General features: G+C 57.4%; 2 protein-coding genes across 13 annotated transcripts in view; one reads left to right on the top strand and one right to left on the bottom strand.

The window, feature by feature from the left end:
* The window catches only part of ITPK1 (inositol-tetrakisphosphate 1-kinase), a 165094-nt gene extending 158123 nt beyond the window's left edge, over positions 1-6971 (top strand). For all 12 annotated transcript variants that reach the window (XM_034642106.1, XM_002923832.3, XM_034642105.1 and 9 more), the window contains 2 exons: positions 257-419; positions 4725-6971. In XM_034642106.1, the coding sequence (XP_034497997.1) occupies positions 257-419; positions 4725-5083 (522 nt within the window). In that variant the 3' untranslated portion in view covers positions 5084-6971. The remainder of the gene's footprint in view (positions 1-256; positions 420-4724) is intronic.
* Positions 6972-9934: 2963 nt separating this feature from the next.
* Positions 9935-22418, bottom strand: CHGA (chromogranin A). Its single transcript, XM_019804446.2, has 8 exons — positions 22175-22418; positions 21323-21369; positions 18916-19009; positions 17977-18045; positions 15633-15728; positions 13826-14260; positions 12639-13123; positions 9935-10428 (listed from the first exon to the last, which is right to left on the bottom strand). Exons 1-8 carry the CDS (start codon positions 22218-22220, stop codon positions 10345-10347), a joined length of 1356 nt encoding a protein of 451 aa, XP_019660005.1. The 5' UTR covers positions 22221-22418; the 3' UTR covers positions 9935-10344.
* Positions 22419-26250: the final 3832 nt, after the last annotated feature.

Below are 26250 nucleotides of genomic sequence, written 5' to 3'. Positions count from 1 at the left end.
GGGCAGTCCTGGGTTGTTACAGGGACTAGAGGGGTCGTGTGTACTAGACACTTAGTACCTGCCCAGTCGTTGGCGGGACCCGGGGAGTGGCCGTATGAGTGCTGGCCATCAGGGGTCTGTCAGGCTTTGGGGCACCTGAGCAGGGCCTCCGTGTGTTGCACCTCCCTGCCCGTGCCCGTGGCCTGACTTGACTTCCGTGTGTGTGTGTGTGTGTGTGTGTGTGTACGCTTGCGTGTGTGCATGCTTGTGTGTGCAGCTGGACAAGATCGAGGGCGTGTTCGAGCGGCCGAGCGATGAGGTCATCCGGGAGCTGTCCCGGGCCCTTCGGCAGGCGCTGGGCGTGTCACTCTTCGGGATTGACATCATCATCAACAACCAGACGGGGCAGCACGCGGTCATTGACATCAACGCCTTCCCAGGTGAGTGGTGGAGCCAGGAACCCCCTTCCTCGGTCTGTAGACCAATGTCCTTGCATGATGGGGCAGGTGGATCGGGTTGACCAGCTCCCTCCCTCCCTGTCAGCGGGGCCTGGGGTCAGTGCGGTCCCGCTAGGCCACGGCCCCACCTACAGACTGGGTTTATAGTGCGTGGTGACGTTGGCCAACGAGGTCAGCGCATCCAGCCAGGAGCACCAGGCACTTAGTGGGCCTGCACGAACACCTTGCACCTTCTCACCTGACCCTGCGTCATCAGCATTAGCCTTTGTTGGCCAAACCTCAGTTAATCTGTTGGGTCCTTCTAGATTTAACAAGCTGGAAGGACCCTGGAGGGAGTACAGCCTCCACGTGTGCCTGTGGGAAACTGAGTCTCCTAGGGAGGGAGGAATTATCCCAGATTGCAGTACAGGTTGGTGGCACAGCTGTGCTCCTGCTCGGGCCCTGAACGGTGGTGCTGGGGACGGGCCCTGGAGGTGGCCGGCTCCCCGTGGCTATGGCGCCTGCTCCCTGCTGTCTGCCAGAGCCCCGAGCAGGAAGCATGGCCCAGGGCCCTCAGGGCTGCTGCCACAGCCTGGCTCTCCCGTGCTCCCCTCGTCTCGATGCAGCAAGGGGCTCGGTGGGAGATAGCACCCAGAGAACCCTCAGTGGGACCATTAGCCTACAGTGGTGATGGCCATGATGTCCCCAGTTGGCATTCCCGGAATGAGCTCACTTCGTGTGGGCGTACCCCGAGGCTGAGTCATCCACCCTCCCAGCTGGCTTCGACTCTCACCTTTGTTAAATTGGTTAAGTCAGTGTCACTGCTCAGTGGGTGTAGAAATGTTCAGGAAACGATTCCTACCCTCAGGGAGGTTAGCGTCTTGGGGGAGAGCTCAAGCATGGCATGTGGGGAGAGCTCAGGGGGTGTTTGCAGGGCGCAGGATAAGGCCTCTTGCATGGGACGTGGAGCACGGCCGCAGGCTGAGCAGCTCCTGGCCACCAGGCTGGGTGCTTGCCACGTGTCCCCTTACTCAGCATGCAGCCAGGCCCAGCCACCATCACAAGTCACAGCCAAGGAAACTGAGGCTGGTCGGACAGCACTGGCTCTTTCTGTCATTCAGTTGACAGAGAGGAGCCCACCCTGTGGCGTGGTGGGAACGTGGGGTTTCACTCTGAGCTGGGTAAGAGTGAGCCCCTGAGGCCAGTATTGGGACAGTGGCCTGTGTTCCTCCTGTCACCCTGGGTGCAGCCTGCATAGAGACCTGGGTGTTGGCAGAGGTGGGGTTTTGATGAGTAAGTGACAGTGACGGAATGAGAGAGACCAAGGGAATGCAGGGTGTGTCAGGGGAACAGTGATAATAAATGAGAGGATCTAAAGTAGGGAGGACATGGGGGTGGGGACAGTGAAGAGGTGGCCGAGGATTGGTGGGACAAGGAGGGGGTGAAGCAGGGCTGTGGGGTAGAAGTTCTAGAAGGCTGGAGATGGGAGGTGGTGAGAGCATGGAGCTCTGCACTTGAGTGTTGGCTTTGTGCAAGGTCCCGAGTCGGCCCCCTCCCAGCCTGTGCGGGGTGGGCATCACCAGGGCACCCTGGGTGCTCAGGGGAGGGACGGTCACTGTGAGCCCACGTGGGCGGAGAGGCTTCTACCCGGAGGAGCCAGAAAGGGGCCACCGGGTGGGGCCAGGCATGGAGGCAGCGTCTGAGGCAGCTGGAGTGCTGAGGCCGAGCCCAGCAGACACTGCCTGAGGGAGCCAGCTGCTTCAGGGAGGCCCAGGGCACCCGGGGGAGGCCGTGTCCAGGAGACGGCTGCTCCCTGGCCTCTCCCGGCATGGTTGGCAAGCCTGGGTCTGGGGCATTCGGCCCATCCTGAGGAGTGCGTGCCAGGGGAGGCCACGTCGGGGCCCTGGGTGGGCGGTAGCATCCCCGTCAAGGTGGCCATGCGCCGGGCTTGGGAGGCAGTAAGGGCGGTAGCCGTGAGCACACCAGGCCTCCTCCGAGAGCTCTGCTCTCCTTTTGTCTCTGGTGCGGCGCCGTGTGCGGCGGGCTGGTAAGATCTCCCTTCGGCCGTGGGGACGTGGAGGTAGGGGCTGGGTGACTTGTCCAGGTCCTGTGGGCACCACATGGTGGAGCTGGGCGTGGCACCCCACCCTCCTGACCACATGGCTTCCAGCCTCTCAGCCGAAGCCGTGGGTTCAAATCCTGCCTCGGCCCTTACAGGCTGTGACGGGACAAGCCACAGAGGTGGACGCTTCCGCACCACGGGGACAGTGCCCCATGTCCCACCGCCCCATCATGCAGAGACAGATGCGGGGACGTTGGCACAGTTCCGGGCCCCGAGCTGGTGCCGTGGCGCCAGCTTACGCTCCGTGTGCTCTCTGCAGGCATCGGGTGCTGGCTGTGTGGCTTCTGGCCGGGTCAGGCAGACCTGAGGGGCCTCCCCTAGTCTCCAGTTCAGCCTCAGGTTTCCATACCACCCCAGGAAGCCCCGGGAAGTGCACATGCCCCCCGGGCCTCGTCTGGGGACCGCAGAGTGGTCTCGAAGGGAACAGCGTATGTTCCCTGGTGCTCCCCGCCCTCTGCCTGCATCTGTCCCCTGGAATCCCTGCAGCCCACCTGCTGGTAGCCCCCTGGGGGTCCGGGCTTCTCTGCCCATCCTCCCCGGCCCCCAGGCCTTGCTGGGCCACCCCGGACCACATGATAGTCAAGGCACACATGGCATCAAAGGGCTGATTGGGGTCCTGGCTCTGTCACTTGGGAGCTTTGTGTCCTCTTCCATAAAATGGGGATAATCCTGGGTCCCCCTCCCCAGTGGCTGTGAGGATGCCGGGAGCAAGGACCGTGCCTATGCGGCCTGGAGGCCGGCACTTCCTGAGCCTGGGTGACCAGCACCTGTGGGCGTCCTCACGCTCAACCAGGTACAAGCCCGTGTCAGTCCACCTGTCGATGGGCTCCGTCACTTAACTCTGTGTGCCTCTGTCTCCTCATCTGCAAAATGGGGACAGCATCATGAAGCATGAGCGTGGGGCCTGTCAACCATTTTACCTGTTGTGATTTTTGCTGTGGGTGCCTCTGCTTTCCCCCATCAGCCTCTGGCGCCTCAAAACCACAGTTGTTTGCCGGGCCATTAGTAAGATTGTGGACCATTGAGGCCGCCCCTGCCACTTGGCCCCGGGCAGGCTCTCCTGGGACGGGGAGCATGCTCTGCTCATTCTAGGGCTCCTTCCCAGCCAGGCTGTGCCAGCGGCCCTGGGGACCATCCTGGAAGACACTCTCGGAGCACCAGCCCCACGTCGCTGGCGGAGGTCATAGTTGGGCGGGGGGTCGGCAGTGCCTAGAGCCCCTCGCAGGGCAGGCACACGCTCTCCATCCTGGTCTTGGTGCTCTGTGCGCAGCCCTCAGGCCTCCGGGTCGGTTCAGGTGGGGAGAGGGCGCCCACTCATACTGAATTTCTGTCAGAGCAGTTTTTTGCGAGTGGGATACTTGCCCTAGATCACAGACCGGCTGGGTGGGTAGCTTCTGAGGACTCGTTTGCTGACATTTGCCTTCGTGTCTGTGTTGGGAAACAAACGTGGGGTGTGGGCAGGCCCTGGCGACTTCTGCTCAGGAGCCCCAGGCCCCGCTTTTTTAGAGGCACGGGGGTGGGTGTGCAGTGGCCGCATTGGGGGCACCCCACTCTCCGTCCGTGGCTTTGACGCTCAGAGCACGTGGCTCAGATGGCCTCCCCACGGGTCTTTTGGGGGTGAGAAGGCAGTAAGCTCTGTTCCAGGAGCAGCCGCTGTCCATCGTGTCCCCTCCGGCAGGCCCACAGCAGCCTCCAAACCTGGACGTCCCAATCTACACAGGAGGCAGCTGCGCTGGGCCACGTGGAGTAGAGAGGGCTGTTTGTGAGAGAGGATGTGAGGAGCGGGCCTCTGGTACTGCCACGTCCCACCACCCCATGCCCTGCCGTTCCTCTTCACGCGTGTGCGTCTTAGCACACGGGGCCGCTGAGTCCATGACACCCTGCCCGAGAGGGACGGGGCACAGGACGTCTGTCCACTCGCGCGTGACAGCCTCTCACAGCCTAGGGACGGCTGAATTCAAGGACTAGCCCTTCGGGGCCGCCCCCACTCAGCTTTGAGTCTAGACTTGGTGGCTTCGGTGTGTCCCCTTATTTATCCAGCCTCGGTTTTCTCTGTGAACTGAGCGTGCCCACTCGCGTCTGTGAGCCCCGTGGTCGGCCTGCGCCCCGCTCTGCCCCACGCCCACGGCCCGTCTCCACCGCAGCCTGTCTCAGCGCCCCGTGCTGTCTATTTGTCCCACCCACAGGCTACGAGGGCGTCAGCGAGTTCTTCACAGACCTCCTGAACCACGTGGCCACCGTCCTGCAGGGCCAGAGCGTGGCCACAGCGGCGGCGGGGGACGTCGGCCCGCTGAGGCACAGCAGGCTCCTGGCGGAGCAGGCGGGCAGCCTGGCGGGCGAGCGGACGTGCAGCGCCGGCCCCGGCTGCTGCAGCAGCATGATGGGCCCGGACCCACCCTGGATGTCGGAGGCCGACGCGGGCGGCGTGGGCACGGGCGGCACCGCCAAGCTCCCACATCAGAGACTCGGCTGCACCGCCGCCGTGTCACCCAGCTTCCAGCAGCACTGCGTGGCCTCGCTGGCCACCAAGGCCTCCTCCCAGTAGCCGTGGAGCCCAGGACCCAGAGGGCGGCGCGGGCCACAGAGTGCACCTGCCGGGCCAGCAGCTCCCAGCAGTGACGCTCCTACTAAGAATTCCCAGCGATCTGATTCTTCTTCTTTTTCTTCTTCTTTTTTTTTTTTTTTTTTTTTTTTTTTNTTTAATTTTTAACCTGATTTTCTGATGTCATGATTGAAATAAGGGGTGGTGGAGGGGGAGATGGAAAAGAACCCCAAGTGGTCCAGCCTCGGGGAAGACGGACGTCCCGCCTGATGCCTGCTGTGCAGATGTCTTCACTGGGTTTACACTTGCTGTGTCTTCAACACTAGGTCTGAGTGCGAGGTGGGGTGTGTGTGTGCGTGTGTGCGCGTGTGCGAGTGTGTGTGCACATCCACGTCTGTTCGTCTCGATGGCTGCTGTGGATCAGGCCTCAGGGACCCCGGAGGGGGGCCGCCCTTGGGCAGGCTTTTGGTGGCTGAACAGAGCGAGTGAGGGGTTCCTTCTCTCTCTTTTCTCCATGCCCCCTGCACCTAGGCCTGGCCCCCTCACTGTCACCCTCTGACTGGCCACCTCCACAGCCTGGTGAGGAGCGGGGCCTAAAGCCCCAACCAGGTGTGCAGCTGTCCCTCCCAAGAGCAAGAGCCAGAGGGAGTGAGAGGCACACCTGTTGTTTCCTTGGGGGTTCTGCGCAGGGGGTCTGGGCTGTGGTCTGCCTGTTGCCTGCTCACAAAAGGGAAGGAGAAGGAAGCTTCCCAGGCGAGGCCAAGGCTTTGAGTTGGCTGCTTCTCTCCATGTCCAGCTCCCTGGGGTCCAGCAGGCCCTTCAACATGGGTCCCGTGCAACCCTGCACAGGGGCCTCCCTCCCTGTCCAGGCGCTGCTCCCCAGGACCCAGGAGGAGACTGCCTGGTCTGGAGCCCCCGAGCTGATCCTGCCTGTGCCAAGGCTTTGTGCCGTTAACTTTGGACAAATCACCCCAGGAGTGACTGGGCCTCTGTGTCCCCATCTCCGATGAGCGGTTGAGCCCAGAAAACTCTGAAGGGCAGGCTTGATGCCCCAGGCCCTGCGGTGCAGCCTGCTTCTCTGAGAAGTCAACCTGGTGCTCCTCGCCTTGGCATTGAGGTGGTCGGGGGCCCTCTTCCCTGGGAGGGGGAGGCTGCCTGTACGCTTCACGTCTTTTCACACCCGCCCAGTGGGCCCGCTCCACCCTTCCCATACTCACTGTAAGCCCTAAGCACTAAGCCAGCCAAGTGTGAAGGGAGCTGCGGCCCCAGAGGGGAGGAAAACTTTACCCCCTCCTCCACGAGCGTCACCCCGGCCCCTGATGGCAGCAGATCCCGCCGGCCGATTGGTCAGTTCCCACGGTGTAGCGGGCAGGCCACCTGCTCCTCCGCAAAGGAGGGCGGGCGAGGGGCTTTGTAGCCCTAGGACAAGGTGAACCTGGGTGAGACGCGTAGAACCCCCTGAGCATGATCTTGTGTCTTCAGATATCCATCCACTTTGAGAAAGTGGGAAGGGCCTCTGGGCTGTCCTGCATGGTCCAGTGAGGATGGCCTCAGAGAGGCTGCTGACCTCGGCACTCGGAGCTACCTTCAGGCCTGGCTCAGCGGGGCTGTGGGTTTCGCCCACCTTCAGGAAAGGAAGGGCTGGGTGGTGACCGCCATCGAGCGGGTCTGGGCCTGGGGTGAGGGCTGGTGCCATCAGAACTGCCCGGCTGTCTTGGAACCCGAGGGCCCACCGACTAACCGCGTTTACACCACTTGAGTGTTGAACCCCGATTATAATGTCTGTACGGCGCCTTTCCTAGTCCAGCCCTGAGCCGTGGGGAAGCAGGAAAGCGCGGCTGGCCTCTTGCACTGCTTTGTCTCCAAAATAAACTACTGAAATCAAACTGCATTTCACACGTGTTTGCAAATGTTACTGAAAGTTTATGTCGTTCTCCTGGTCTGTTGTGAAATTCTAGTCCCGATCTGCCTCAAGAACGGGTGAGGGGGTAGGGTGCAGTGTGACCCCCCCAGTGCCGGGCCGGGGTCCCTGGCCATATCATGTTCCTGTGTAACTTAGTGCCACGCCCCAGGGTCATACGTGCTCTGGTCCAGGGCCCACAGATCCAGTAACTGTTCCCCACTGGCCTCGATGCAGGTGGCAAGCAAGGAGACTGCTTCTAGGAGCGGAAACCAAGAGGTGGGGTTTCCCTCCATAAAGACCTGGGAGCAGCAGGTGGAGGAAGAGGGAAGGCCCGCTGCGGGGGCAAGCAGGCCACTCCTGCCCGGGCTGCTGATTGCCGTCCAGCAAACACTGGCCATCTCTGATCGAGGGGTTTCAGGAGCAGAGACGAGGAGCGGGGTCATGGGGGGTGGGGAGGCACCAGCCAGCGACCTTCACCACTCTGTTGGCTGGGGTCACTCTCCCGGGAGTTCATTTCCCCTCAGGGCTTGCGTTTTCTGCATCAGGGAAGGAGCCTCTAAAATGCACCGAGCCTCAGCAGCGTCTTCCCCAGAGGTTGCTGGTGTGGCCCCCGGATCAGGGCCTCTGGGAGGCGTCTGCTGGGGTGTGATGTGTATCGCTTGGGACCTGCCAGAGTCCTGAGGGCAGCTAGGACTCTCATTCCCAAGCGTCTGTTTGCTGGGTGGTGGGCATGGAGGGGTCTGTGGTCCTGCTCACCTGTCTTGGTGCTTGGCGGTGGCCAGAGCTGCTGGACGCAGTCCTGATGTCCAGGGCTCCAGGAGCAAGCGCCAGGGCCGCGTTTCGGCTGAGGCCCTGGGTAAGTCCGGAGGGTCACTTGCGAGGTCTCTGCCCTGGGCAACCTGGAGCGGAGGCCTGGGGCTAGGTTCTGCCCACAGATAATTCGATTCTAGAATGGGATTCCACAGACATCAGGACCTGAGTGCGGGCTCTTGATATCTAACCTCTTCAAGAGGGCCCAGGGGAGTGTCCTGGTGTAGCGTCCTTGCCCTCGGCATTCACAGACGTGTCTCGGTTTGCAGGGCATGGTGGGCGGGCTGGGCCTGGAGCCGCCCGGCATAACCTGGAGGAGGCAGGCAGAGCTGGGCCCCCCGAGGAGTTTATGGCACATCCCTTAAGTGGGCCTCCATCAACGATGGAAAGAACAACTTTGAAAAAGAGTTCCTCTCTACCCAGAAGCCTGCCAGGTGGGCCTCGTGGAAGGTTGAAGGCCCACGGCAAGAAACGAGCTTTCCAGCCAGGGGGATACGCTGCCGTTGCCTGCCACGTGGCCACTCTGAGACCAAGGGACACTGCATGTCCTTGTCCTAATCTGGAATCCTCAGCTTGGACACTCACGCCGCCCACTAGCCACGCAGCTGACAAATGGCTTCACTCGTGTGCCTGGGGTCTGCATTGGCCTCTCCCGTCCCCTAGACAGTGACCATTCACCCGGTGGGATCCCCGACAGCCCCTCGCCCTTGCGCGGAGTTACAGAGACCTTGAGCTGCATGCTGGCTGTCCTGAAGGCGTCAGCCCCTCCACCGTGGCTTACCACGGGGCAGGGAAGTGTGCCGATACTTGACGAAGTTTTGGGGCTGCTTCCTCCTCGGCCAGCGTGGCCACACTCTGATGTCACACACCTCGCCCTGCCCTACCTGTGCCTGAGTCTGATGTGTTGTGGCTAAGGGTCCGGACCAGCGGTGCTCTCACTGGTTCTGCCCTCCCTGAGGAAGGGCCTGTGCCTCTCTCCCTTCTAGCTGAGCAGTGTTGTCACTGGGATCTCGGAGTGACACCACCCCACCCCCCACAGGACAGAGCATGGTCGGACCGGGGACTCTTCCTTCTGGTTCTGACCACCCGGCCCCACTCAGACCGCCTGGGGCCTTTTCCAGAAATGGTTGTGTTTCCCCTTTACTTTCAGACATCATGACCCAACAGCTTGGGGGTGGGGCTGGGGGGAGCTGTCCCTCCCCCACAGCCTGGCTGACCTCTTCAGGGCTGTCTGTGGGATCGCATCTCTTCAACATTTGTTTTCTCTCAAAAAGCTGCTCCCAGAGGGACTTCACCCAAAATCTGGCAGTTCTAGTCCTAGTGAGTCCCGTGCTTTGTGACAAGTGCTAACGCTCCGATCCTGTTGACACAAGCAACAAGCAACATTTCCCAGATTCCCAAGCGGCCTTGTAGTTGATTCGTGTCCGTCCATACATACAATGTTTCTCTGCACATACAGACTGTATATAAAACCACTGCTTCTGGAAAAACCAGGAAACGTCGTCCTCCAGCTCTTTCGATCGGACTTTGTGTTCCGCCTGATTATGACAGCACAGGTGGCCATCTTTGGGATGGGTTATTTCAGGGACAAGGTGACCCCGTGTTCTCTTGTTTAACTCGTCGTGGTAGCTGATGTTTTGGTGTCTGACGCCTAGTGGAATACAGTTCGGTGTTGTGTGTGTGATTTCTGTAATTGTCGGGTGGAGTGCACCCGTGAAACGTGCGAAGAAATAAACGCCTTATGACACCAGCTTTGGAAGGCATTCCTCTGTGCCTCGGGATGGTTGGCGGCTGCACTGGGCAGCCCCCTCCCCAGCCTCATAGGTGAGGCCTAGACCTGCCAAGACCCTTCCTTCAAAGGACTTGTATCGTCGTCATAATGGTTTTAGGGTCCAGGCTGCCTGGGCCCTCCTCATCACCATCTTAGGAGGAAATAATACGTATTCCCCCCATTTTACCGATGAGGAAACTGATGTCCAGAGGTGCAAAGTCACTTGCCCAGAGTCCCATGGCTAAAAATAGCCCAGAAAGGAGTCGCTCCAGGGAAATAAACTTGCCTTGACCCTCTGCCCGAATCCACCCCACCCCACCCTACCCCACCCACTCTGAGTCAAGGGGGGGAAACAGCCACAGAAACCAGAAAGCCCAGAGCAGATTTATTTTTCCTTAGATAAATTTTGTACAGAATATATTACAGTCAGAAGTTCTCAGCTTTCACCCAAAGGCCAGAAGTTATTGCAGTTGTGCCCAATAGCTCTGATGATGGAAAGGAAACTTCTAGAAAGCTGCCTGTGTCCAGAGAGAAAAGATCACCTTTTAAAGTCGTGGGGTGGGGGGGGGTCTGCCCTGCAGGGGGCTGCACTGGGGTCGGAGTCAAGAGCAGGAGGAAAGGAGCGAGGGGGCGACAGGGTGGCCTGGGCTTGCGCAGGCTGGGAGCAGCCTCTCTGCCAGAAGCAGCGCCCGGGCCGTCTGGCCAGGACCTGCAAAGGGGACAACAGAGCCAGGACCACTGGCTGCCTCGGGGCCCTGGCTGGGGGGGCCGGCCGGTGTGTCAGCCCCGCTGCAGCGCCTGCAGCTGGTGGGCCACTTTCTCCAGCTCCGCCTCGATGGCCAACAGGCTCTCCAGCTCCTGGTCCTAGGAGAGAACATCAAGGGTCATGCAGGGACGGGGCGGGCGGTGTGGAGGGTGCAGTCTGCCGGACTAGTTGTGCCGCTAGCTACTGTGTGGCCTCAGGCAGGTGGCTTTGCCTCTCTGAGCCTTAGGGCCTCCATTCATCAGAGATGCTGCCCTGCTGGGATTACTGAGGGTTACCGCACAGAAGAAACGGAGGGGGGAACAGGGGCCCTGACCCCATACCACCCCTGGTGGGCTGTGATCCAGACCCACCTCTTCCTGGATGGCTCTGGGCAGACACGTGGAAAACGAAGCCCCATTGCCCTCCAGTGCTCCTCCCAGGCCTCTCACCCCAAGGCTAGATTGTGACAGTGGCCCCAAGGGCAAGGCCAGGCTTCCCTGCCTGAGGGGCCATGGGCCTTTGGCACAGACGAGGGGGTGAGAGCTGCCCTGCCTCTACCTGCTGAGGGCTGGGCCTGGATCCTGGGTCCCAGTCCTACAGGGCCCCCAGCTCTTGCTGCCAGGGTGGTTCAGGGCAGAGGACCCTTCTGGGAGTCTGCTCTGTGCTCCAGCCTCGGAAGGCTTCCAGGACCCCCGAGGCAGGACTGATGGCCGCAAGTCCATGGCCTGGGACTTGGAGCAGGAGACAGGGAAGGCCATGCCCCCACACCCGGTCTTGACCTGGGGAGGGTGGTCTTTGCGGGGTCCCTGCTGGATGCCAGGCTGTGGAGGACACCCATTGGGGCCACTTGGAACAGACGGACAGTGGTTGTCATGGAAATAGGGACCCTAGAGCCTTCTGTCTGGGAGTAGCCCCGGGGGCATGAACTCTGTGATGCTGGAGCATTTGTAAGAAGACCCTGGGGCTGGGCGGGGGAGGCCCCTGCCCTGTCCTGTCCAATGGCTCTGGGGTCTCCGTTTCTCTGCCCTGCAGTCCAGGGCTCCCTCTGCCTGTGGAGAAGGGAAGCCGGCAGCACCTCACGGCCCCTTTCTCTCTCCAGCTTCTGTGGGTGGGGAAGAGGGTGATCAAACGTGCCCAGGCTTGTCCTGGTCCGGACCTGGGAGTGGAGGGCAGTCTTCTGGGGACACTGACAGATGACCTAGCTCCAGCTGCCAAGGAGTCTTCTTCCTCTCAGGCCGCCAAAAACCTGGTCCCAGCGCAGAGAGAGGGTTGGGACCCGAGGAAGGCGCCACATCCTTCTCTGGGTGGGCAGAGAGCACGGGGCCATGGAGAGGTCCCAGCCACTGTGGGGCCCTGATTCCTACCTGGGCACTGAGGCCTGAACCATGGACCCCTCAGGGCTCCTCCAGCTCCAAGGTGGTGTTGCCAGCCTGCCAGGGACCCCAACTCGCACCTTCTCAGTTCTGGGGCTATGTCCCAGCACCCCATTGAGCCAACCAAGCATCCCTGGACATGGCCAGGTTTTGAAAGCTCATGTGTCTTCCGACATCATAATAAGGTAAGCAGAAAGGACTCCTTATCCCCATTTCTCAAATGGGGGAATCAGAGAGGCTCAGAGAAGGGCAGTAACCCACCCAGGGTCACACAGCTGGGAAGAGGCAGAACCCAGGTTTTCGGGCGCATCCGTGCCTCCCTCACCCACTCACCACCAGGCGCTGAGGTCCTGCTGGCCCTGGCCCTGCCCCAGGGGAGGGAGGCAGTGTCTAAACCTGGAAGGAGGGTGTGCCTGGGCTGCCTGGAGGCCAGGAGAGGAAGCTGCTGGATCAACCCTCCTGTAGGGGCTTCCCAGGACGCAGCCTGTTCTTTCACGGCCCCTCCTCCCAGGCCCTCCCGGCTCTCCCTCCTCACCCTCAGACCACACCCTGCCAGGTCCTTTCCTTTCCAAGCTCCCTCTGTCCACAGCTCCACTCTTGCTCCACTCCCAAACCCGCGAGGTCCTGTCACCTCTGGAACAGAGACTCAGTGCCCCAGGGATCGGCTTCCCCACCTCTCCTGCTCCCATGACTTGATCTGAACATTTCCCTCTCCCGCCTGCCTGCGAGCCAGGCTTCACCTGCCCCCTGCTTACCCACCCTTCCCCCCCGCCCCGCCCCTGCCCCAGCTCTGCCCCAGCTGTGCCCCGCTCCCGAGAGACCCCTGTCTGTGTGCCTCTCCGGTCTCAGACCCACAGGGACCGACTGTGTCCCCTCAGTGGGGGCAGGGGCTGCACGTGTAGCGGGGCGCCCATTCTGGAGGCCTGGCCTGGGGCTGGCGCCCGCCCCATACCAACCTCTGATCTGCGGTTGGCGCTGCCCTCCTCCTCCTTCTTCTCCTCCGGGTAGCTGCGCACCTGGAGGGGCAGGCCCGCCTCCACGCTGTCCTCCCGGGAGGACGGCCTCCAGCCTCGACGCAGCTGCAGCCCAGGGCCCCTGAAGTCATAGGCCCGGGCCCGGAAGGAGAGCTTCATGGAGCGGTCAGGGTCATCGTCCTCGTCCTCCCCCTCCAGCCGCTTCTTGGCCGTCAGCTCCTTGGCCAGCCGGTCCATCCTGCTCCATCGCTTGGCCTCCTCCCACTCCTTGGAGAGCTGCTCCTCCTCCTGTTCCTGCTCCAGCTCCCTGTTCTTCCCGCCCCGGGAGAGGTCTCGTGGGGCCTCGGCTGGCTCCTCCTCCTGCCGGGAGTGCTCCCGCTCCCCCTTCCCCTCGGGGGGCTGAGCCTCCTCAGCCCCAGTCTTCCTGGCTCCATCCACAGCCAGAGCCTTGGACCAACCTGGAGCAGCTGGTGGACAAAGAGCGGGAGAATGAAAGAGGGACCACGACTCTCCCTGGTCCCTGCCACTCCCTGGGGCCTCTCTGTGGCCATCGCCGTGACCACAGACCACACTCAGTGTCCATGATTCCGTTTGGAGGAAAAAGCCGTCTTGATAGCGTGCTTTGTAAGACCCTCTCAAAGCTCAGAGGGGTGGCTTGGCCGGAGCCTGCCTCTTCTGTGGGCCCTCCCCACCGAGAAGCCCCTGATCCAGGTGGCTACCCAGCTGAGGAGGGAGGAAAGACCCCGACAAGGCCGTCGTGAGGAGCCAGGGGCTCTCCTAAACCCTGGGTCTAGCTGACACTGTCCCCAGACCAGCCTGTTTTCACCTGTCATGCTGTCCCTCTGCTCCCGAAGCCCACCCACCCACTCCCCCACATTGCAAAGCCCCTCTCATCTCCTGGGTCGGAGGGGAGGGGCTATGAGGAATAGTGGGAGATGCAGGGTTTTGGAATCAGACAGACTTGGGTTGGAATCTCAGCTTTTACTACAAATTAGCTGTGTGACCTTGGACAAATTACTTAACCTCTCTGAGCCTCAGTTTTCCATCTGGAGATAATACCTACCTTTCAGGGTTGTTGTGAAGGTGGAACGCAGTTGTGGACCCGGTCCTCCTTCCCACCCTCCCCCTCTCCCTGACACACTTGTTAAGGTCTCAGACACCATACATACTCTCGTCCCTCTGGATCTCCTTGTAGCCAAGGCTTGGGTGGGGGTTAAATGCCTCGGTGGGGCTTTCTTCTCCAGGGACAGACTTCTCTCCAACCTCTGCGTCCTCCTCCTCTTCCTCCTCCTCGTCTCGCTTTGCCTGCTGCCCTTGCTCTGCACTCAGACCCTTCTGTCTGTCCACTAGGCCCTGGGAGAGGCTCTCGCTGTCCTCCTCGGCCTGTGGGCCTGGGTGTTTCTGATTGGGAAGGTTGTCTGGGGGGTCGGTGTTGGCAGCCTCCTGTTCCCCCGGGGCCTGGCTGTCCTCCTCGACCTTGGACCCTTGGCCAGGCTTTGGGGAGGCCTGGGGCCTGGCTGCATCTGTGTCTCCGCCATTCTCTGTCTCTTTAGAATCCCCTCTTTTCTCCGCAGCCTCCTTGGAGGACGCCTGTTCCGTCGCCTCTGCAGAGACAACAGTCAGGCCCTGAGAGCCAGGCCTCACACGGGGTCCCCCGAGAGCCCGATTTCAGAACTCGGTCGTCGTATCTTTTGGCTTCCGTCAAGTCTGCCGAAGACACTCATGGCAGGATTGGCTTAACCTGCTCCGTGTCTGGGTCTGACCTGAGTACGAGAGGTGTATGTTTCTTTCTGGAATTCTACTTTTTAAAGCAGGAAGTGAGTAAAAAACAAAACAGAACAAAAGAAACCTTGAAAATGACCCCAGAATTGAAAATTAGGACATCAGCTGAATTGCTGTGTGAGCCTGGGCAAGGACCTTAACCTCTCTGTGTGAGGCACCATTACTGTAACTTCATTCTCCCCTCCACGTGAGGCTTGCGTGTCCCGTGGAAGCCCTCAATTCCTACTTGTACGGTGTCATTAAAAGGCATTTTCTGGTGGCTGCCTGGAAGATAGCCTTTTCACCAGTAAAAATCCCTCCCGGCACTAGAATGATTGCCGTTGAACCCAATGCTACCAAGTACATTCCACCATTGGTCCAGGACCCCAGGTGAGTGTTCCCATCCCGTCTACAGAAACTCTCCCTGACCCTCAGCCAGGTCAAGTGACCTGTCCATGTTCACAGACGGTAAGCAGCAGGGCCTTGAATGCATGCCTCCAAATGCCAAGTAATGGGTGCTCTTTGCACCGACACACGGCTGCCTCCCTATTAAAGCTTCCAGGTGCCCCAGATGGAAGCCCACTGAGATCCCTGGTCCCAGAAACTGGCCTACCCACCCACCTTCCGCATGCAAATGGCAGGCCCTGCGGGGGCAGTTGTGGCTGTTTCCGGGTGGGGGGTGAGCACTAGGGCATCACCTTGACCTAAGCCATGATCTCTTTGACCTTTAGATGCTCTCTGGCTTCATGAAAGATGATCCAGGTTCATTCAGTCTTTGAGACCTATTCTTCTGGGATCCTCCTGCCACAGGACTCTGCTGTGGCATCACCAAATCCCAGGACAGGTGCTGGGGGCGGGGGGGTTCTGCTGCAGAGGCCTCTGGGAAAATCCAGCATTGAACCTGCCCTCCTGCCGGGCCCGAGACTTCCTGCCCTGAGCGTGAGCCCCTGTGGGGGGCAGGCGGGACCAGCCTAGGACTCTGTAGTGAGATAGACCCGGGTTCACATCTCCAGTTAACGCTGCTTACCTTGGACGAGGTACTTACACCTCTCTGGGCCTCAGTTTCCCCATTTGTACAGGGAAGATTGCCATGATAGCTAGGAACCTTACAGTGCTTTCAGGAGGGGCTCCTTGACCCCTAGGAATCTTTGATCTTGTAACTACCATTCTTATCTCCTCCCTCCCCAGCCTCTGGCTAGACTGGCCGGCACTGACCTTTCAGCTCGGCCTGGTCATTTTGCTTCTCAAGGGCCTCTGAGAGTCCATCCTCAAAACTGCTGTGTTTCTTCTGATGTGCCCTCTCCTTGGCACCTGGTATGAGAAAAGGAGGGGGAAAAAAAAAAAGAAAGAAAAGGAGAAAAAATCCCATTTGGCCAAGCCCAGCCCCGGCGTATTTGTCTGTGAGAGTGAAGGCTTCCATTTCCTTATCGTAAACTGGGCATGTCATGTTCCCAGCCAGCCTAATAAGACGCCGAAGGAGGCAAGAGCTCAGGGTTGGGGTGAGTGCTGGCTCGCCCTGCCCCCTCCCAGCCGGGGCCCATCAGGCAGCCACAACACCTCTCCACCCTCACGTCTTCACCCGGGAAATGCGAGCAAGCCTTGCCCGCTGCCTCGGACAGCGACAAAGACTCAGATGGAGCAAAGGGTTCCAGGGGTGGGAGCAGAGAGTGGGGGCCCCTCAGCACCTACTGGTAGCTAGGGGGACCCTGCAGTGGGAGATGACAGTGACTGCTCGTCCCCTCATGGGGGAATCTTGAACCGGGCAAGCCCTGCTCCCCCAGACCCCATAGGTCCAGGTCCTTGGAAGAAGGCCAAGCAGGTGCCTGAGCTCCAGCTCTGCGCTGCCCCCTGCTGCTGTGATCCACACATCCCTCTCCCCGTCTTGGCCCGAGGCTGCTGCTACGTCCTCTGACTGTCCCCATCCGTGCCTGGTTCCAGATGATGGCCTCTCAGCCAGGCCAGCTCCGCAGGCGCTGCTGCAGTTTCCCCCATGCTGGGAATTTCTGGGGTGGCCAGAGGCACCTGCCGCGGCGGCTATGGCCCAGGGAGTGTGCCCAGATTTCGGGCACACCTCGGTTCACACCTCCTGGTCATTCCTCGCTATGTGATCTTGGGTAACTGGAGCTCTCCAAGCAGCGGGTGCTCACCTACAGGACAGGGCTGCTTCCTGGGAAGCGCTAAGACAGAGCTATGCAGAAGTGGCTCTGAGAGTGCAGAAGAGGGAGTGGACGGACGGCTGGGTGGATGGACGGACAGGCAGACGCAAAGCTATTGCTCATATTGGCTACACACGCATCTGTGTGTCCGCAGACATTTCAGGACACGTCCTCCTAGAACAATCTCTGTTGATGCTATATTTAATTATTTAAATGTAATACGTTAGTCATTCAATATTTAATTTTTAAATTAACATATTGCAATAAAATATTTAATGTTAAGCTAAAAAAAAAACCCCACCAGGGTCAACAAAGATGAGGTGAATGAGACAGGCGGTAATAGCCACGGCTCCAGCCAGCACCCGCTCCGTGTCAGGCACTCACCTCGCACTCCCAGCAGCCACAGGGGACGGGCATTTGCCTTCCCTTCTCACACGTGGCCTGGTCTGTCCAAGGGCCTCAGAGTGGGGGCTTCCCAGAGCTGGAGCAGCTTTCGTGCCTCCTACCCTACCCCACGCGAGACCGAAGCCCAGCCCTGAAGATGGGCCTTCACTTCCTTTGGAAGCAGTTGCGAGATTCCCAACGGAGGGCCCATGCCCAGGGAGAAGCCCGGGGCCAGTGGCCTGCCCCCAGATAAGCAGCAGCTTCCCACAGGGCATCAGCGTGGGGCAGATGCACGGCCAGAACCCATCTTTTCCAACTTGCCAGGGAATCTGTCTCTGTGCCTCCCATGAACCCAGGAAGGAATTGGGGCGGGGGGGGGGCATCTGTGGGATGACATCAGCCTAACTCTCCAGCCCAGCCTCCTGTCCGAGCTCTGCTTGAATATCCTCAGTGACAAGGAGCTCACTACCTCACAAAGTCATTCCATCCCTGAGAGTATCAGTGGATTTTCTTAATCTCTTAGAGAAAGACCTACTTTGTAGTTTAAAACACGCTGAAAGTCTGGTCTGTTTGGGGGGCAAGTAAGACCTTGCTTCCCCCATCTACTCCTTGAGCAGAAGCTCACATGGGGCAAGGGGCCCTTCCTCTCTCTTGGAGACCAATTTGCTCTTCAGTTAACAAAAGAAAAGGCATCCTCTCTGCAACCTACTCTTAAAAGTGCCCCCACTGAAATGACTGATCCCCAGAGATGGCGGGGTATTAGGTGAGCTGCATCTGATCTTGGCATGTCCTTAACTTACTGTGTGACCTTGGACAAGTCACTTAGTCTCTCTGGGCCTTCATCTCTTTAATCGCATCAATGACAAATTGGACCAGGTAGCAGGGAGGAGCCCACCTTTCTATAATTGCGAGGAAATAATCGAATGGGAGAGAACTAGGACCTTGCTCAAACTTCCACCCTGGTTTTCTCTCAGTTACTGGAATTTACCCAGATTCCTATGCAGGGGACTGGAAAATACCTTGGAGAGCAAGGTCTTGGAGCTCTTTCAGCAAATTCTGATGTCGCAGGATTGAGAGGATCCGCTCATCTGCAATGAAGGAGAGTCGTTATGGGTGGTTTCCAGAGAAGAGCTGAGAAAGATCACTATCAGTATTTTCAGCTGAGCACAAGGAATTTATTTTGGAAACTCAAAACCTGGGTAGCGGCCTCAAGATCAGGTCTTGAGATACCACGTTGGAGATGGCCTCCTTCCCAAGGAGCCAGCGCTTCCTACCGCCTCAGAAAGGTCAGCCGCCCCCGCCCGCCCGGCCCCCAGCCCTCGCTGCAGAGATGGCAGGCCCTCAGGTGAGGTAGGCGTGTCTCCGCTCCACGTTTTCCCATCTCCGCGTCTGCTCGAGGGTCTACTATACCTGGACTACCGTCTCTTTGATTTTTCTATCTATTGATTTCCAACTTCTCTCTGAAAGTCCAACCCCAGCACTAATGGTGGATCCCTCCAACAGCTGGGCAGAACTTGACTGCTTGGTTGGAAAGACTTTGTCCTTGCCCCGTGCCCACCTACAACACTCCTTTATTCATCACAAACCCATAGATTGTCTGCCAGGAGCTGGTGGCTGTTCTTGGCTCTGGGGATATGGCAACACAACATCTCTGTCCACAGGGTGGACACGGCGGCTTGCTGTTCCAGGCCTGCTTTCCTTCTGCCCAGAATTCTAGTCAATGGTGTTCCTATCCGTTGCATCTGCTAGTCTGTAAGCTCCAGGAGCACAGGGGCTGTGACCCCCTCATGTCTCTAGACCACTCTGAAACTAGCACAGGTCTGGCCAGGGCAGGCACTTGATCGGTGACTGTTGAATTAAATCACTGGATTCTGCCCAAAGCCACACACCCATACCCTCACCTCCCAGCCCCGCAGGCAGTAGGCCCTCCCCCCACCCCCAGCCTTGCCCATATGTACCTCCTCGGAGTGTCTCGAAACACTCCTGGCTGACAGGCATGGGGCTGGGCTTGGAGAGCGTGTCAGAGATAACCTCAAGGATGCACTTCATCACCTAGGAAGAGAGTGGGGGCAGTTTGGGGCTGGTTTGTGTATGGGGCTCAGCTCTCGGGGCTCCAGGGCAAATTTCTAATGAGAATATAGGGGCATTTGCTTTTGTCATTGGAGTCCGTGGATGCCTGTCTCAGGGGCACAGCTCTGCATTTTTAGCCAGACAATAAGAGCAATAATAGAAACCCCTGATACAGTGTTTACCACGTGTCAGGCGCTTTAATCATCTGGCCAGCAGCTGCCCCTCTAAGATGGGACATGGTGGGGGTGAGTACCTGGTACCCGGTACCAAGTGCTCCTGGGCATGAAGGTATGTCTTGCAGAAGTACTTTAGTCTTGCAGATGCCCCAAAAGTCAACTATCTCCAGGAAGCATTTCTGGACCACTCAGAGAACAAAGACCTTCCCTGGCTCCACCCTGCCTGGCAACGGAACTTGGATCACTGTCTCCTAAAATCCATGGTGTTATCACATGCAGGGAGTGACAGCCTCACGGTCTGGCTCTATGTTCCCCCATGGGATGAATCCTGTGGCTAGATGTGGGCACACATCAGCTACATCTGGGTGCCCATCCCAGGCCAACAGCAGCCAGATCTCTGAAAGTTTTGTCCAGTGCCCAGCAAGGCGCTGTGGATAACCAGGCAGCTGATCAATGGTTATTTGAAGGTAGTGCCAACTGCAGTGCAGTATCCTAGCTGAGTGATGTTGGACACATGACTTGACCTCTCTGAGCCTCAATTTTCTCATTTGTACAATGAGAGCGAGAAGATTTCCCAACTCCCCTCCCAGGGTGATCAGAAACAGATGGGAAAGCACTCTACAAAGCATGAAGTACCACACACACCAAGGGAGGGAGTCACAACTTTCAACCTGCTTTAGCTGCCTGGAGCAGGGCAGGAAAGCTGGAGGTGTCAGACACGCATCAGACAATGCTGGTGGGGAGTGAGGGGGTGGCAGGCAGGGTCTATGGGATGCCAAAGCACCCCATCCAAAAATTCAGGATGGCAAACTGGCAAACAGTCTATACAGTAGTCACGGCATCGTAGGATGGAATATTTAGGTCTTCACCAGCTGTTATGGTGCTCCTGACCCCAGGCTGCTGGGTAGAGTATGGGGACCAAAGTGTCTCCCATAAAGGATCTGGTAAGAAGGACCCTGTAGCCTGTACCCTGCATCCCCCTGCAACCGTGGACCTTACGCTGGGATTGTCAAGTAATCACCAGTCCATGAGGACAGATTTTGGGGGAGAGAAATTGGGTGTGGGTCCCAAGAATAATAAGGAGCTCGGAAGGGAAGTTCTAGGTGCCCATTAACTGAGGACCTGCTGTTCGCCAGGTTCCTTATGTCTATGATTCTTAGTCTCACAACTTCCTTCAAGGGAAATACTATAGATGGGAAAAGGAGAAGCTCAGAGAAGTTAACGAATTTTACCAAGACCACATAGTATAAGAGCAATAGAGGCTTATATACAGGCCTGTCTGCAAATAAAACACAGAAAATATAATTGAGCAAACAGAGGTTGGAATTGCTTTGATGTTTTGAGTTGAACCATAGCCTCTCCAGAATGGAAGAAAACAGCCCCTGAGAAGGTGAGGGTAGAAATTTCTCTGGGTTGCAAGTAGGGGTATCTGCGAGCACAAGACACTAGAAAAACAGCCCCAGCCCAGATATGAATGAATTCCAAATATACACCCAACAGAGTGTCTCGCTGGCTGCAGAGCCCCCTACGAGTATCTCCTAAGGCCCTTTTCTGGGTGACATCCACTATCAGCCCCAAATGGCCAGGACCCTTGGTGCAGAAGCCATGATCAAGAGTGTTTTCATTGTGGTCCTTTGGGAGAGCCAGGGCTTGAGCGCCTATGGGGTGGGGGTGGGGGATTTCTAGCAGAGCCTTGGGAGGAGGGGAAGATCAAAGAGGGAGACCAGAGCCAGAGAAGTGAAGACCGTCCTTGCAGGTCTGTGGACAGCGACAACCCACAACCATGGAGAAGTGCCCCCCAGAATCTCAGGTTGAGCCTTTCAGATTCAGAGTGTTCAAGGCTATAGGCCCGGCACCCGGGCCCAGTAGCTAAGCCACAGGCCCCATCGGCAGCATACCCAGCTCAGAGGAAGCTGGGGAAGTCCCCAGAGCAGGATGGCAAGGAAATCTAGCAATCTTTGATATCTTCTTTTGCAAGCTGTCCCCAGGCTCAGCAGCTGCAGTGCTGGCTCTTGGCTTTAGGCCAAACTCACTCCTGCAGCTGCCTGAAACCTGACTGTGAGGTGTCCACCAGAGCCTCCTACCCACCATCTCAGGACATCCCCGTACCCCTTCTTACCTCAGTGTCCCCTTTATTCATAGGGCTGTTCACAGGAAGGGCAATGACTGGAAAGAAAAAGAGAGAGATGGGGTGACTCTTCTTCTCCGAGGGGAGAGCTCAGTCCTTCCTGACTGGGTTTAGAGGGGGCCCATTCACCCCAGTGCTCCCCCTCAAAATTGCCCCCACCCAATGAGATGCTGGGTTTGATTTTGTTTCCCTTCCCTGGCTGCTACCCCCACGGGGATGGTCCCCAGAGGCTGCACTGAGCTCTCTAACGCTTTCCTTTGGGAGAGCTCCTGCTCTGGGGCGGGGGAGAGGTGAAGTCTAATGCTATGAAAACAAGGCCAGCAGCTGAGTGGGATGGGTGGAGAAGGAAGCAGGGAAAGGAAGAGAGACCCCAGAGGTGTGGGGAAAGAGACGAGGAGAAGGAGGATTGTGAGAGATAATACGGAGAGATAGAAGCCAAGGGCAGAAAGATGGAGAGAGCAGGAGGAGGGAAGAGAAAGAGAAAGGAGAGTGGGAACCAGCAAGGGTTCTCCCATCTCCCCCAGTGACCTTGGCCAGCCATGGCACGGAGCCAGAACTGGCCCAGATGCAGTCGAGACGTCGAACCCAGATGTGGGGTGGGGGGCGCCCGGGGGTCCTGCCCCACGGGGTCAAGAGTCAGGCCCCAAGAGTCCCCGGTGTTCGGGTTTGGGGTGGAGGCCACTCTGCGAGGTCAGCAGGGAGGCGGAGGCGCTGTCCGCGGTGCTGAAAACTCGCAGCGCCGGAGGGGAGGGACGAGGGGCGCGCGGCTCTGCGCGGTGTCGGGACCTCAGGGCAGGCAGGGGCGCCGACGACCCTCTCCCACGAGACCCCGCGCTCTCTCACCTTGCCCGGCGCAGAACAGAAGCGCCAGGACAGCGGCGGAGCGCATGGCGAACCCGAGGCGCCGATCAGCTGGCGGAGGTCTGGGGCCGGGAACTGCAGGCACCCTAGTGAGGGTTGGCTGGACAGACGACCGGGGAGCGGGTTGTAGCGGCGCTGGCGCGGACTGTGGGCGGAGGGCTCAGCTTCCCTGTCTGCGTCTGTCTGTCGGTCCACCCACCAGCCTCTCTTCACTGGGCTCTGGTACTGCAGGAATTTATATACCCCCGACCCCGGAAATGACGTCATCGGGACCGCCCCTGCCCCCCTTTTCCTACCCCCCTGGGGGTCCGCCCGCAGCTCGCTCCGCCCTCAGTCTCACGCCTCTCGCTTTTGGTCTCTGCGGCTCACAGCTCTTGGGTCTGGCTGCAAGGCGGCTGTCTGGCTTCCAGGAGGTGGCAAGAGGCCTCGGCTGACCCTCCGCCCCTCGAAGGTTCCACCGACTTGCTGTGTCCGTGGGCAAATCACTCCTAGCCCCTGGGCCGCGTGTTCCTCCAATGTACACTGAGGTCCCTACCAGCTCTAGAGCGCCACTTCATGCTCCTGAGGTTCCTTTTGCGGGGACGCCCCTCCCCTGATAGAATCTGGAGGCTTGCTCACCACTCGGGGCTCCCTCAAATATCTCGGGAGTCCTAGAGACGCCCTCCCGACCCCCTGTTTGAGGAAGGCCTCTCTCTCTCTGACAACCCAGTTTTGTGCCTTCACAATTTGTGATAGTGTATGTATGTATTTATTTGAAAATGTTTGGTCACCATTGCTTTCACAGCGCCGAGTGCGGCAGCTGGCACAGAGTAAACGTATTTAATAGATAACTGTTGAACATACTGTTGGAAAAGTCGAGCCAGGGATGAATGAGTGAATTCCAGGCTCTGGCCGATGTTGGACAGCTCTCACGGGGGGTGGGGCGTGAGGCAGGAATGGGGGACAGCTCTTGATATCAAACCAAAATAGGAGCTGTAACTTGGACTCATTAGCCCTAGTTCAGCCCTTTAGGATCAGCTTCTTGCTGCTGGCAATCCGCTGTGTCTCACATCTCTTTGAGTGTTCTCCACATCTGGGTGTTTTTTGTGTCAGGTTGGTTTCTTGGTTTGTGTCCCTCTGCCCTGGCTGCATTTTTGCTCCCAACCTGGATGATACACTGGAAGCCCTTTGCCGCCTGATCCCAGTGTCATAGCAAGCCCCGGTATCTGGGCTAGGGTTTGGTATCAGTTGGTATTGCCCAGAACCTCCTTCTTCCTGCGACACTCTCCCCACATCTGCTGCTGCTATTCCCTACTTCCTGCCTCACCCTGTGCCCACTCCTGCCCCTAAAGGAAGACCTGGCAGGAGCTCAGAGGACGCTGAAATGATTCTTTTCATGTATTTATTCTTTCATTCAGCCACTGTTTGTTTAGCACCTACTATGTGGTTAGAACACCCTAGAACAGCACTCAGCTAATCTAGGTCCTGAGGATACAGCAGTGAACAAACAAAGATCTGATTCTTATGGAGTTTACATTCTAAAGGGTGAAGACAGACAACGAATAAGTAAAGAGGTGAAATATTCAGTTGTCAGGTGGGGACAAGTGCTATAGACAAAAATGAAGCAGGGAAGGGGAATGGGTGTGTTGGGGAGGTGCCGGGCTGTGTTTTAAATGGGGTGGGTCTTAGAAGCCTTGACCAAAGAGGTGATGCTTCAGCAAAGATCTGAAGGTGAGGAGGAGGGAGGTGGCATGTGTCTGGGGGCAGGGGGCTCCAGGTAGAGGGAATGGCTAGTGCAAATGTCCGGTAGAAGGAATGTGCCTGGCATGTTCAAGAAATAGCAAGGAGATAGGGTGAAAAGGACCTGGAAAATATAGCCGAAGAGTAACACACAGTCCATCTCAAAAACTTGGGAAATGCACAGAAATGCAGGAAAACGCCATACTGACACCACCCAGACATAAGCATCAATGATTTTAAAGTATATACAGTATTCTATAGTCTTTGTTGAGGCGGCCGCCTTTGTAAAGGGCAGTTCCCAGCGAAAGAGCTCAGCTGAGCACGAACAGATTACATGCACCAGGTCCTTCTGATGTGGGGTCACCCTGAATGGGCTGCAGATTCCTCTCCAGAGCCCTATCATGCGGACTTACCCATGTCCTGAGTAGAGCGGTCCACCACAATTTATTGTGTGGCACAATTTGTTTGACTAATATATAGATAGATTTCCTGGTTTGTTTGTTTGTTTCTGTTTTTGCTATGTGAAAGAACAGTCTTATATACACACCCCTGTGGCATTTACAATGATTTCATGTAACAGTAGGTGAATTCCTCAAAGAAAACGGATATTTTTAAGTCTCTTGCTATGCATTGCCCAGCTGCCATGAAAAAAGTGGAACTCCTTCCCAAGCTGAGTGGATTTCTCTCAAGGGAAATTTCAGAGCCCCTGGCACCCTTGCAAAGACCCAAGTTCTCCAGGAGCCTGATCCTGTTTACCCCCATGAAACTGAGCATAGCCAACCAGCAAAAATGTCCCAAACTAGGTTTCTAAAATGACAATGCCAGTAACTAGTATTTGCACTTTGCTTTATAGTTCTTCCAAATGTTCATTGTCGAGCCCTTACGGCACGCCTAGGCCTAAGGTTTTTGTTTTTAAGATTTTATTTATTTATTTATTTATTTTATTTTTTTAAGATTTTATTTATTTATGTGACAGAGAGACAGCCAGCGAGAGAGGGAACACAGCAGGGGAGTGGGAGAGGAAGAAGCAGGCTCCCAGTGGAGGAGCCCGATGTGGGACTCGATCCCGCAATGCCAGGATCATGCCCTGAGCCGAAGGCAGACGCTTAACGGCTGCGCTACCCAGGCGCCCCAAGATTTTATTTATTTATTTGAGAGAGAGCGAGCAAGAGCACAAGCGGGGGAAGAGGCAGAGGGAGAGGGAGAAGCAGACTTCCTGCTGAGCAGGAATCCCAACATGGGCCTCGATCCTAGGGTCCTGGGATCTTGACCTGAGCTGAAGGCAGATGCTTAACTGGCTGAGCCACCCAGGTGCCCCGAACGGACGTTTTGATTCTACTTTGTAGATTTGGAAAATGAAACCCCGGATGTTAGAGTGAGCCTCCAAGGTGCCACATGGCAAGTGAATGGTAAAGGTGGGCCTAGAGCTTGTTTTGCCCAAATGCCCATGATTCCCCGTCTCATGATTTCTCACATACTGTTAGCTCTCCCTGGAATGCCTCTCAATTGCCATCCCACTCTCTCCCCTATGGCCTGCCAAACTTCCTTACCTTTTAGGACCTGAGGTGATGGCTCCCTCCTCTCTGCCTCCACATCAACACTTATCACAGAAGGCTGACATGTTTATCTTTAGAGCCTTCTGTCTCTTTGCCCTTTGCGCTCTGTGGTGTCTGGTCTGCTTCCTGCTCGTCTTGTGACGTCAGTTCCTGGCATAGTGCCGGGCACGTGGCAGGCACAATGAAGAATTAAAGAAGGAAAAAACTCCCATCCCTTGATCTCATCTTTGGCCTTTGGGCTGGATTAATTAAGTTAGGGTACGCTGTTGGAAAAAAAGACCCTAAAATACAGTGGAGTAAAACGGGATCTCGTTTCGCTCACATACACCAGCCCCGAAGTAAACAGTGCTGTGGCTCTGCTATTCTCGATATGAGATTTCCGTCTTTGATACCAAGGCAGCTACTTCAGTTCCTGATATCTCTCTACCATGGCAAAGGGGGCAAAGGGTAGATGCAGGCCAAGAAGCTTCTTTGAAAGGATAACGATACAGAACCTGCCTGATCACCTCTCACAACCCCGTTGGCTAGACCTTAGGCACACAGACACACCTTGTTGAAAGGGCGGCTGGGGAGCCATTGGGAGCGGTTCTGGAAGAACCACAGGAGGACAATTAATATTCTGTAGTACACAACCCAGGCGGATGATGACAAAACTGAACCCTTGTAGACGCCTTGCTAAGAACCAGGCGCTGTCCTGAGAGTTTTACATTAACAGTCCTACGAGGTAGGTGCCATTATTATACTTGCTTACAGATCAAGTTCTATAAAAGAAGTAAGCCCAAA

The sequence above is a fragment of the Ailuropoda melanoleuca genome, chromosome 14, assembly GCF_002007445.2.
Source record: "Ailuropoda melanoleuca isolate Jingjing chromosome 14, ASM200744v2, whole genome shotgun sequence".
NCBI lineage: Eukaryota > Metazoa > Chordata > Mammalia > Carnivora > Ursidae > Ailuropoda > Ailuropoda melanoleuca.
The sequence above is the reverse complement of the archived record's forward strand: the minus strand, read 5'-3'. Positions and strand labels throughout refer to the sequence as shown.

What these genes read in the sequence shown, in the direction of transcription:
- CHGA (XM_019804446.2), bottom strand. Translation starts at nt 22,220, where the DNA reads ATGCGCTCCGCCGCTGTCCTGGCGCTTCTGTTCTGCGCCGGGCAAG. An exon ending in TCTGTTCTGCGCCGGGCAAG is followed by an intron (nt 21,370 to 22,174) that starts GTGAGAGAGCGC and finishes TTTTCTTTCCAG; the next exon opens with TCATTGCCCTTCCTGTGAAC. An exon ending in TGACCAGGCCGAGCTGAAAG is followed by an intron (nt 14,261 to 15,632) that starts GTCAGTGCCGGC and finishes TTGTCTCTGCAG; the next exon opens with AGGCGACGGAACAGGCGTCC.